General features: G+C 41.7%; 1 protein-coding gene across 2 annotated transcripts in view; it reads right to left on the bottom strand.

Annotated features, from left to right (window-relative positions):
- Positions 1-4,200: 4,200 nt before the first annotated feature.
- Positions 4,201-12,889, bottom strand: part of LOC138747006 (apolipophorins-like) — a 119,476-nt gene continuing 110,787 nt past the window's right edge. For both annotated transcript variants that reach the window (XM_069905832.1, XM_069905833.1), the window contains exons 14-15: positions 10,310-10,468; positions 4,201-6,112 (exon numbers count right to left, since the gene is read on the bottom strand). In XM_069905832.1, coding sequence (XP_069761933.1) covers positions 5,973-6,112; positions 10,310-10,468 — 299 coding nt within the window. In that variant the 3' untranslated portion in view covers positions 4,201-5,972. The remainder of the gene's footprint in view (positions 6,113-10,309; positions 10,469-12,889) is intronic.

Below are 12,889 nucleotides of genomic sequence, written 5' to 3'. Positions count from 1 at the left end.
CAACCTGTATATATGTAGGCAGAGAAAAAGGGTAAAACAGCTCAATTGAAAGACAAATGAAAAGAACATGACTTGTTCCTGACAATAAATTCTGATTCTGAAATGTAATGCTACATTTAAGTGAATTAGGCTTACTTTTAACTGTAGAAATACTATCATTAACAAGGGTATGGATCAGGAATTAGACAGAAAAATGGGATTAGAAATTCCTAAATGTTAAAATCACAACTACAGTCAATGTTGTGAATAATTATTACATTTTTTTTGGTTCAGTATTTCATTTGCTACCACAGTTTCCATCGGAACCAATCCACTTTAATTGCCAACAGGTTTCCAATTAAGGGTTTCCACCTGAAACATTGACACTATTGCCTTCCATCCATACTCAATCCACTGAGTTCCTCCAGCATTTTGTGTGTTGTGAGGAGTAAAATGCGAAAGTCTGCAGAAACCATGACTAAAGTCAAAACATAATGCTGGAGAAATTCAGTAGGTCCAACCTGTAGTATATATAGCAAAGGCAAAGATACAAAAATAATGATTTGGGCTTGAGTAAAAATGTAGGCAGGCACCCGAACAAAATGAAGGGGCGGAGGGACAAGGGGAAGAGCACAGTCCCACAGGCAAGAGATGGATAAGGGGGCGGGGTGTTGGCTCCGTGAATGGAGAGGGAAGGGGTGGAGTGTTGGAGGAAAGAAGACAGAGGGATGGGGAAGAGGAAGAATGGGGAGTGGGCTAGCAGAAACCAGAGAAGTTAATGTTAATGCCACCCGGTTGGAGAATGCCCAGACGGAATATTAGGTGCTAATCCTCCAATTTACAGATGGCCATGGGCGCACACGTCAGCACGGGCGTGGGGCACAGAATTGAAATGGTTGGCCACTGGGAGATTCCTGTCATTTGTGTGTTGCTTCTGTTTTCCACCATCTGCAGTCTCTCTTGTTTACATTCCCCAAACCACAGGCCTCATGTAAGATGAATTTGTCACTCTGGTCCAGATCTACCCATAGGAGGTTGAGCCTGAACCATACAGGTCCTGAATAACCAACACTTTACCCTGTAAAAACACAAAAGCGCTGTAAGAACTCGTCAGGTCTCCCAATGATCGTCGAAGGTATAGAGATATAACCAACGTTTCAGACCTGATTCCCTTCTTCAAGGTGTGAGCAAGAAGCAGGCAGGCACCTGAAAGGAGGGGAAGAAAGGTTGGGGGGGTGGGGAAGCACAGGCCAACACACAAAAGCTGCCCTCTCTTCCCTTTTCCCCAGCCAGGTTTTTGATCACACCTTGAAGAAGGAAATCAGGCCCGAAACTTGGGTTATATCTCTTTATCATCTATGGACACTACAAAATTTGCCGAACACTTCTAGCCTTTTTTGTGCTTTCTACCACAATCACAGTGTTTGGAGACTTTCATGTCTCAACGCTTTATCTTGAGACAGTTCCTCATAGGTTCTATACACCACTGCCAATATTACATCATCGCAGCCAATGGAAATAGATATCCGTACTGCTTAAAATCAGCAAGCATTCTTATAACATTAGTATAGAACCACCACCCAGTGTTAACTTCGATGCTTTCAAAGCCTCCAAGCAGTTCAGACTTAGACAAGTCATGCTTACACCACATTTTTCCATCTGTCTTCATTTACAAAGGAAACTTGTCACTTTGAAATGACGGTGCCAGTAATAGTTTAGTGGCATGTATTTTGTATCATTGTCGGTTTCACAACAGACAATCCATCCAAATGTAGTTATTACTTCCCAAGCTACTAGGAGATTTCCTATTTGACACTCCTGTTCGGCTCCGAATCATGGGTCCTCTACCGGCACCACCTACGGCTCCTAGAACGCTTCCACCAGCGTTGTCTCCGCTCCATCCTCAACATCCATTGGAGCGCTCACACCCCTAACGTCGAGGTACTCGAGATGGCAGAGGTCGACAGCATCGAGTCCACGCTGCTGAAGATCCAGCTGCGCTGGATGGGTCACGTCTCCAGAATGGAGGACCATCGCCTTCCCAAGATCGTATTATATGGCGAGCTCTCCACTGGCCACCGTGACAGAGGTGCACCAAAGAAAAGGTACAAGGACTGCCTAAAGAAATCTCTTGGTGCCTACCACATTGACCACCGCCAGTGGGCTGATAACGCCTCAAACCGTGCATCTTGGCGCCTCACAGTTTGGCGGGCAGCAACCTCCTTTGAAGAAGACCGCAGAGCCCACCTCACTGACAAAAGGCAAAGGAGGAAAAACCCAACACCCAACCCCAACCCACCAATTTTCCCTTGAAACCGCTGCAATCGTGTCTGCCTGTCCCGCATCGGACTGGTCAGCCACAAACGAGCCTGCAGCTGACGTGGACTTTTTACCCCCTCCATAAATCTTCGTCCGCGAAGCCAAGCCAAAGAAAGAATCACAGGAGATCAACAAATGAAATGTAAATGTATAAACATCAGATTTGGAAACCATGTAACTGTCAGAGTTACAATGGGAAAACTTAAACTGACATGCTTCAGTACACCAGGGAATACTTTGGCATGAAAACTGCTAAAACAGAATCTGTGGGCCACAGCTAAACTTTCAGCACCTTCTGATGAGAAAAAAAACTGCAACAAGTAATAGCTCCACACAACACTGGACTGGTTTGCCTTTAGGGCAGTGGTTTTCAGACTTTTTATTTCCACTCACAGACCACCTTAAGTAATCCCTCTGCCATCGGTGCTCTGTGATGAGTAAGGGATTGTTTAAGGTGGTCTTTGAATGAGAAGGGAAGATTGAGAATCACCCAATTGACACTGAAATATTTTGCTTGAGAAAAATTGTCATTGGTCCATTTCCTTCGGAGTTCTGAAACCAGGCACATAACGAGTCAATTAAAACTGTTTTTTGATGGGGAATCGAGTGACTTCACGAGGCAATAGATTGGAGTCAAAAGGCTTTTATTAGCTTAGACGTTAGCTGGGGCCCAGTGAGCATCTGGCCTGGATCTGAGCAGGAAGTGATCTGGGGTCAAGGTCTTGGGTCGGGACCTTTATTAGGGGATCTCCTGGGAGGGGGTGGTCCAGGCCAGTACATACAGTTATTACAGTGGTGTCATACCACCACAGTTTTCAAACCTTACATACCACCTTAAGCAATCCCTTACCAATCATAGAGCACCTATGGCATAGGGAATACTTAAGGTGGTATGTGAGTGGAAAGAAAAAGGTCGAGAACCACTGGTCTAGGATATTAAATTCCATGTTGATAAAGGATTCAAGGCTGATCTAAACTAATTACACTGGACAACAAATAATTTCCTTCCTGAATACTTTTTGGTATATTTTATTAATTTGGAGCTGCTGATCACAAAAATCACCTAAAAATGTTCCCATCACATACCCTTTTTTTTAAATATAGGAGCTATTTTTGTGATTCCTTGTCATATTTTAAGACTACTATTTTATTGCCCACAAAGCAAATGTTTTGGTCAGTCCAAGCTGGGCATGCACTTAATTCAGGTGCTATGTAAATGTTGTCTTAGGCCTGGGCATGCATAGACAGGATAGATGCAAACAGGCTACAACAGCAGCTCACATAAGCCCCTTTCACACTCGCAAGTGAACCCAGGAATTAACCACCAATCGGCTTTTAAAATGTCTAGTGTGAAAGGAAAATCATCTTAGCGCCAAGTGATGTCATCTCACACCAGGGATTGATGGCCTCGACCCCTAGTACAATCCCTGGTGTCTGCAGATGCCAGCGTTGCAATCAGGCAAGTGTGAAACGAGTAAGTGCATTGCGGGATTGAAATTACCCAAATTTTTGTGTGAGTGCAGGAACGTGAAGGAAGAAAAGATTAAAATGGAGGTATAAATTTTGCCATCAGAAAGTCGCAGTGGGAGAGAGAGAGAGAGAGAGAGAGAGAGAGAGAGAGAGAGAGGGGGGGGAAATAGCAATAGCGGACAATTTTTAAATAGTGTGGGTAAGTTTGCAGCGCTATAGCACAAAATTTATAAATACCTTGGGAAAAGGCGATGGCGGACCTGACTTCCCAGAATGCAATGCAGCAGAGAAACCCCTCCATGAATGGTCCATGCATGCAGCCAGGCGTACAGCCCTTTCTCTACCGCATGAAATTTTGGGAGGGCAGGTCCGCCATCGCCTTTTCCCATGCTATATAAATTTTGTGCTATAGCGCTGCAAACTTTCCCAACTTGTTTAAAAATTGTCCACTATTGCTAGCCCTTCTCCACGGTCCTTTATAAAGGTTTATTTAGGTCAGCACAACAACTACAGGGGCTGAAGGGCTCACACTGCGGTGTACATAAAGCTTAATTATGTTATAATTAGGCAAGATTAATTTTGTTCAAATATAAGATCATAATACATTGATTAGGATTTAGGGCTGGTTCACCATCACTCAATGTGTCATGACGTCACTGGTAGAAGGTCGAACAGTCCTAAGACTGTCCTTGCAAGTGTTCCAGCTAGGATTGGTCAAGTATGAGAGGCCAAACCCACATTCCTATCCCAGGACACTGAATGGCCAATTTAATGGAACACAAGTGTGAAAGGGGCTATAGATAGATGCTTGATCTAGATTGAACACACATTGATGCACATGTTCTTCAGGCAATAGCATAGTGAATGTATTTAACAAAAGCATTTATTGTCTTCAGGAAGATTCAGTACTATAGAAATGTCTCCTCAATGTCGCAACAGCTATGATACATTCTGATAAATTTGTGGCAAGGCTCAGACATGCAGGATGACTGCACTTATTAAGAAAGTCGAGTCTCCTCAGACACCTCACGTGTCATCTCGGATGCCAAATTGGTGAACAGGACAAAGTCTGGGCTCCTCACATTTGTTGTGCAATATGTGCAGTCAACCTGAGAGCAAAGTGTCAGCATTATTGGGTGATTAAATTTAATAAAAGTTAATGTCAAGTAATACTTCTCCAACTTCCTATGCGATACTGCAATTTTTTATTTAAATTTTTAATTAAATTTAAATTTTTATTTTAAAAATAATTGTTTTTAATTTAGACAAACAGCAAGGTAAGAGGCCATTTTGTCCTACGAGTCCGTGCCGCCCAATTTACATACCCCAGTATGTTTTGAACGATGGGAGGAAATCAGAGCCCCTGGAGAAAACCCACAGACACGGGGAGAACGTATAAACTCCTTCCAGACAGCACGGGATTCAAACCCCAGTCCCAATCACTGGCACGGTAAAGACGTTGCGCTAAACGCTACGTCAACTGTGCCGCCCAGACGTCAACCATGCCTTCCAGACGCCAATGGATGTCGCAATCAAGAAGTTGTTTATCATAATCCCCAATTGTGTTTTCAGGAAGAAAATCTTTTGAAAAGAATTGTTGCCCAGTGTTATTACAAGTGCAACAAGTGTCAGTTTATAACTTTACTTTTGTTTGTGAGAGAGATACGAGCATTATAACAGAGGCCGTACTGTATGATAGCTACCAAAGAGGAACAGGGATGGAGCATTTGCTTCCTTAAGCCAATCACTGACATCAAGACAAATCTGCATCTTAACTAAGATGTAATCATCCACCCTTTTAATCGTTCAAATAAATATCTTTCAATCACTGTTTTGAGTTCCCATTTAATTCAGCCTCAAAGGTGGGGGCTGGGGGGGCGGGAGCAGGTTCAAAGTTTCCACCACATCTTGTCCATGCCCTACAATGAATGCCAGGGGCTGGTATGATTACATGAGGTACGACTCCAACCACTGGAAATTTTTTTCCCTTTGACTTAAATGGGAATAACAAGAACTGTCTATACAGGTTGTAACTTTCATCTGTTTTATACATCAGTCATTCTGAAATAAATTAATTTTATTAATCTTTTCATGATTTTTGTAAATGCCCTTGTAATGCCCGAGTATTTTCCATGCTTGGATCTTTGAATCTCTGTTTTCTCCACAATTCTGAGTTTTCTTTCTTTTTTCACTACTCCTTTTGATCAAAGGTAACTTGCCTCCAGGAAATTTACAGCGTAGCCCATTATAAACATGGTGAGATTTGCCATTGCTGAACGAGGCAAAAAGGACTTTGGAGAGAAAACAAGAGTAGCTTCTGCGTTTGCCCCAACAGAAAACGGTTCTGTAATAAATGAAAGGTAACAATAAATGTTAAAAGTACTTTTAAATATCACCGTTTTGTTCAGATTCATCATAGTTGTGTTTTTTTAATATACCTAACCAGCAATAAACATTTATTGCAGGGCTGTCATTCAGCACCAGGAATTTTTAGGGAATCTCTTACTTCATCTATTTTGTGTTCATAGAACCTTATAACCTGATTGGAGGAGGCAGTGAAAAGCCTGCCTCATTGGCAATTCTGGAATCGCATGGAGACCAGATAAGAATGGCAGATTTCCTGGCCTGAACGACACACATGAACTCAATGGGATTCTATAAGAATTATGGATACTTTTGTAGGATTTTTCTTTCAATTTTGGAGTTATGTAATTAAGAACAATAAGAAGGACGTAGGCTCTGAGCCTCAATAAGATCATAACTGATCTCGACTAAGCTCCACTTACTCACCTGTTCCCCTTAACTCTTCCAAATTATTCAAAAATCTAACTGTCTTAACTACACTTAAGACCAGCGGCGATACTTTGTGAGGTGTCTGAGGAGGTTTGGTACATCACCAAAGACTCTTGTAAACTGCTATAGGTGTATCGTAGAGAGCATACTGGCTGGTATGGAGGCGCCAACTCTCAGGACAAGAATAAACACCAGAGGGTTGTTAACTCGCCCTACGACATCACAGGCACAGGACTTCACTCCATCAAGGTGAAGTCTTAAAAAAGCAGCCTTTATCCTCAGACTCCCACCACCCCGGCCATGCCCTCTTTCTTCACTCTGCTACCATCAGGGAAAAAGGTACAGGGGCCTAAAGACGAGCACAAGGGCAGCTTCTTCCCCGCTGCCATCAGATTCCTCAATAATCAATGAACCAAAGACACTGCCCTATTTTTTTGCACTAATACTTTTTTTTCACAGTAATGTTGTACCATGGTTACAACATGAATGTTCGCCCTATGACGCTGTCGCAAAACACCAAATTTCACAACTTGTTCGTGACAATAAATTCTGATTCTGATTCTAATAATGCAGCCTTAACTGCTTCACTGGGCATAGATTCATAGCCCTCTGGGAAAAGCAGTTCCTCCTCATCATCCTAAATTTACTCCCCTGGATCTTGAGGTATGTCCCCTAGTTCTGGTCTCCCCCTATCAGTGGAAACAACTTGCCTTCCTCCGTTGTGTCTATCCTTTGCATACTTTTATCTGTTTCTATATTTTGTTGTAATTTCTCATTCTTCTGAATTCCAGTGAGTATAGTCCCAGGCAACTCAATCTTACCTCACAGGCTAAACCCCTCATCTCTGGAATCAACCCGGTGAACCTCTTCTGCACTGTCTGCAAAGCCAACATATCACTGCACAAGAAAGGAGACCAGACTGTATGCAGTTACATGGACAATTAGTCAAATTTAAATTTCTCAGCTGCCAAGGCAGGGTTTAATTTTGTGCCTCAGAACCGATCACCTGGAATTTCAGCTGTTATTTCAGTAATTTAAACATCACTCTCCTATATTACTAACTGGAGCATTATTGGCAATAACTTCAGACTCATACATCATCAAGGTATCCAGGATGTTATTGCATTAAAAAAGTGTAAGTTATGAGCTGGAACTGGAAGTAATTGTGTAATAGATTTTCTACCAACAAAAACAGTTTTGAATGCTACTACATTAAAGAATTTGGAATATCGCAGTTATATACTGAGATGATCAAAATCATATTAATAATGATGCTCACGTAGGAGCACATTTTTATTATATTTGCAGATAATATCAAATAGATTTTTTTCTCTGCACCATTTGTAATACTGAATTCTTACAGTAAAAGAAAATTTCACGGTGTTGAGAAACATCATTAGTTTGGAGTGTAAACATTCTGGTCACATCTTCCTCAACATTAACATAAAAGGGTTGAGAGAGGATTCTTACCAATTTTGGCAGGGCTTGGAAACAACTGCATTCACTTAACGATTGCAACATCGCTGCAAGCATGTGGTTCTTGATTCCTATCATTCATCTCATCAAACAGCAGTAATACAAGAACAGAAAATACTGAATGTACTCAGCAGGTCAGATAATTTCTGTGGACAGCAATAGAATGAACATTTTCAAGTCAACGACCTTGCGAGGGAAAGTTATTGACTTGAAACTTTGTTTCTCTTTTCATGTATGCCATCTGATCTGGAATATAAGCTTCAGATATCTGGCAACCATAGTGTTTTGATCATGATGTGGATGGATTCATGACAGCACCTTCCATCCACTCAAGATATTACAGAGCGTATTTTCTTCTTCTGGCTGTCCATCCCATGAATTGATGACAGTTCCCCTTTCAGTCATTTGTGGGGTTTGATGTGAGGATACCCACTCCTCAGAAAGGAACAGGGTGTGTGTGAATGGATTTAGGTGAGTAGAGATTGCACAGGTCCTGATCCACCCTCTCGACGTCCCCTCCCAGATCCAGGGGCATGGTGAGGTCCAAGATGGCTGGGGGAAGTTCTGTTGCAGTGAATGGCTAGACCAAGCTTCAATGCAAGGGATGTCCTTTCCACACCACAGCATGTGTTTGCTAGTCGGCCATTGACCCTACAAGAGGGTTCATTCACCCTTTGACAGGTTTTGTTTTCAACCTGCAGAGTGTCTAGCCACCCTCCACACCAGGCACGCCTGATGGGGGAGCCGATTTAGTCATCTAACAGAGTGTATAGAGGCTACAATTCAGGAGACAAAGTCTGGAATGTGGACAGGCGAAAAGGTACACATATCATGCACTGTCAGACTCAGACCACCCGTAATTGGGGGAACAACACCTCATCTTCTGCCTGAGCACCCTCCAACCAGACAGCATTAACATAAACTTTTCTGACTTTAGTTAACACCTCCCCACTTATTTGCTTTCCCCTAACTCTGTCTCTCCCTTGTGTCTCCTTTTGCACAAATATGATCAATTCTTACCTCGCCTCTTATCATATCCAATGAGCCCCTTTGGTTGGTCTAGATTCCTCCCCCAGCCGGTACTGTCTGAATTCTGAGATTTTCTGAGATTTCCTGCTTCTGGCTTATTCTGCTTGTTCCTTGAAGAAGGACTCAGGTCTAAAACATCGGCAACATATCTTTGTCTCCTAAGGATACTGAAAAGACCAGCTGAGTTCCTCCAGCATTCGGTATGTTTACTACAATCACAGCATCTGCAGACTTTCTCTAGGTACACATGAATGGTTTTCAACCTCAATTGGAACTTTTTGTAACTAGTTTTTAATCTGTCCCTATCACGTCAATGGATTTGTGGTGTTGTGCATCCTGGTGTTGTTTAGATTGGTATCTTTCAGCAAATCCGGCTGTGATGCTTGTAACTTGCATTCTAAAAGAACTTTCCAACTCATTTCACTCCCCAACTGATATAATCCGTTTCCACCTTCATTAATACCCCATAGTGCTGTTCTCCTGGATATGTCTTGAGAGTTAACAGTTTATTATCAGTGAACAAATATTTTTTCACTCAATAGTTGGTTGCACAATGTCTTAATTTCTGGAAATTATAAATACAACAGACATCTGGTTTATTGGCATATGTTTTTTTTTAAATATTACAAAGGGCCCTTTTATAATATTTCCTCCACTGGGACAGTTGTTTCCAAAAAACATCTTTTGACTTGGAATGCACAAGTCCAACTTCACAGCTAACTCCAAAAGTTGCTGCACCATTTCATTTCCTGGACATTTAACAAATATATAAGGACAAAATGCATTTACTTGCCACCTGTTAGAATTCAAAAACTTTCCAAAGAAAAATTTTACAGCTCTAATTAGCCAGTGCGACTATTAATTCTGCATTACATTATTATACTGAACAAAATGCTGCCAGAGGATCTCTAACCTCAACAAGTTTTTTTAAATTTAGATATACAGCTTGGTAACAGGCCACTTTGCCCACAAGCCCATGCCATTCCAATTTCACCCAATTAACCTACAACCCCCAGTATGTTTTGAATGGTGGGAGGAAACCAGAGCCCCCGTGAAAGACTCGCACAGACACAGGGAGAATGTACCAACTCCTTACAGATAGCACGGGATTTGAACTCCAGCCCCCAACACTGGCGCTGTAACAGCATTGTACCACTCGTAAGGATGAATCTAGAATTGAAATCAAAAGACAACCCCCTTTAAAGTAATTGACGTTTACAGATCAAACACATTGCCATAATACCTGACAGGAAAGTTACATCCGTAAATGATGAATATTTCCAGTGTTCCAAGTCAAAATCTTTGCTGATAATATCATTTGGAAGTGATTCTCTCAGTTGCTGTTTGAGGGGGTCATTGGTTTCCAAGATTTGGGTTAAATGGGTCCACACAAACGAGCCCACTGTGAAAACAAGTTTGATAGAAGGATTAAAATCTCACTGCAGTATGCAAAAGCACATTCCACTGGCCAAAAATATACGATTCATTTACAACAAGTTCACTCTACTTTGGAGATGCTAAATTGGGCAAAGCAGCAGAACTATTTCAAAACTCATTGACTGTTTTTTTCCAAAATAATCTCCAAAAAATAAACTGTGGTAGTCCTATAGCCATCAATTCTGATTTCTGAAGTAAATCTGATGCCAGTATACATCTTGGATCAATATTTGATGGATAAATTAAAAATATGCAATGTATTTAATTATATATTCTACTTGGTCACAACATTCACCATCTTTTCTGCCATCAATGTCTAACCCTGACAATTGTCCACTCTCAGCAAACAAGGGCAAGGGAAAATAGAGTGAGATTTAACTATTATTCTCCAACCCTGGTCTGGCTGTTATTAATCTTCAACTACATGGCAAGTGCAACAGGGATACAATCACCAGGGATTTTGCTAATTATGCAATTAAGGCTCTGATAACAATAACACATAGAATATTACAGCACAGTACAGGCCCTTTGGCCCATGATATTTTGCTGATCTATATATACTTACCAAATAAAAATGAAGCCCTCCCTGCCTCACAACCCTCTAGTTTTCTATCATCCATGTCCCTGTTTAAGAGTCTCTTAAATACCCCTATTGTTCCAACCTCCACTGACAATGCATTCCAAGCATTCACAACTCCCTGTGTAAAAAACTTACCCCTCATGTTTCCCCTAAGCTTTCCTCCCTTCACTTTATATAGATGTCCTCTAGTGTTTGCTACTCCCACCTTGGGAAAAAAAGGTGATGGCTGTCTACCTTATCTATGTCTCTCAAATATTGTAGACCTCTATTGAGTCAACTCTCGGACCAATTGTCAATGCCAGGGACTGACTTTTTAATTTAACTGGGAAGTCAATTAAGAGGATCGTAGGGGCTCAGTCTGGTCAAACTTACTGATCACAGCCAAGAAGGAAAATTGGACGACCTCTGTCCTTCCAACTCTAAAATCCTGCCTCAGGGACCTTCACCTGGAGCTCTCCAATAGACAATGCAGAAATCGTTCCTATTGGATAGGTTGAATGATTAGGCAAAATATTGGCCAATGGTGTTTAATGAGGGAAGTGTGACCTCACACACATGAATGAAAAGAGAGTCCACTATCTAAATGGAGGGTCTGCAAATAGGTGTTCTTTTGTATGATTCATGGAAGGTTAGCAGGTAGTTAGAAAGGCAAATGATGTTGGAACTCAGAAATAGAGAAGGGATGTTACAGGTCCTGGTGAGGCCACACATGAAGTATTGTGTACAGTTTTGTTGCCCCTACTTCCAGAAGGACATATTAGTGAGAGTTCAGAAGAGAGTCACTAGGTTTATCTTTGAGAATAGATGGTTATCATAACTCAGTCATCTCAGTAACTTGAATCTGTGTGACTTGGAGTTCAGAAGAATGAGGGGGTGAAGAATGTGGGAGAGTTTCAAGCAACGGTCATAGCTATAAATGGGTAGTCATTTAAAACTGAGGTGAATAGAAATTTCTCACATAAACCAAGGGGTAACACGGTTAGCATAGCATTTAGTGCAATGCCATCGAACCAAGTTAGTATCCAGCTCTGATTTGTACATTCTCCCTGTGTCTGCGCAGGTTTCCTCTGTGTGCTCCAGTTTCTCCCCACCCTTCAGAAGAGTATGGGGGTTATAGACTAATTGGGGTATGTGGGCAGTAGACCGTGCTGTATGTCCACATTTTTTTAAAATTAGAATTTCAGGAATTTCCTATCTGAGAATGTTGGGAAGCAAGATCACAAGTGATATTTAAGGAGGAGGTAGGCATATTTTTGAAAGATTTGAGAATTGGTGAACTTGGTAGGGCAGGCTTGAGGGGCCAAGTGGCCTATTCCTATTCTTTTTGTGTTCCTGCATGGTCTCCTGTTGCTTTAAGCATTCCTTCACATTGACAAGGAATTACTTCCAATAAGGACCAGGAAGGGATTGGGTCCAGTGTAGAGAAAGTACCCGAGCACTCAGATCATTCCCATCTTCAGCATGCAAACCACCATCTTACTCTGATCCACAGCCCAAATTTAAATCAGGACAAATACTTCAGTGACCATGTGTTATAAAACAAAATGTCATGTTGATCTGTTTTAATTTAGACATACAGCTCGGTAACAAGTTATTTTGGCCCACAAGTCCATGCCGCCCAATTTACACCAAATTAACCTACACCCCCAGTAAATTTTGAACGATGGGAGGAAACTGAAGCCCCCAGGGAAAACCCACGCAGATATGGGAAGAATGTACAAACTCCTTACAGACAATGTTTTGGATGCTGTTGGTGGAGATGACCTATGAGGAACAAGTTGTAGTGGTCACGTCTGGCACCGAGAC

The sequence above is a fragment of the Narcine bancroftii genome, chromosome 12 (genome assembly GCF_036971445.1).
Source record: "Narcine bancroftii isolate sNarBan1 chromosome 12, sNarBan1.hap1, whole genome shotgun sequence".
Taxonomy (NCBI): Eukaryota; Metazoa; Chordata; class Chondrichthyes; order Torpediniformes; family Narcinidae; genus Narcine; species Narcine bancroftii.
This window is presented reverse-complemented; position numbering and strand designations above follow the sequence as displayed.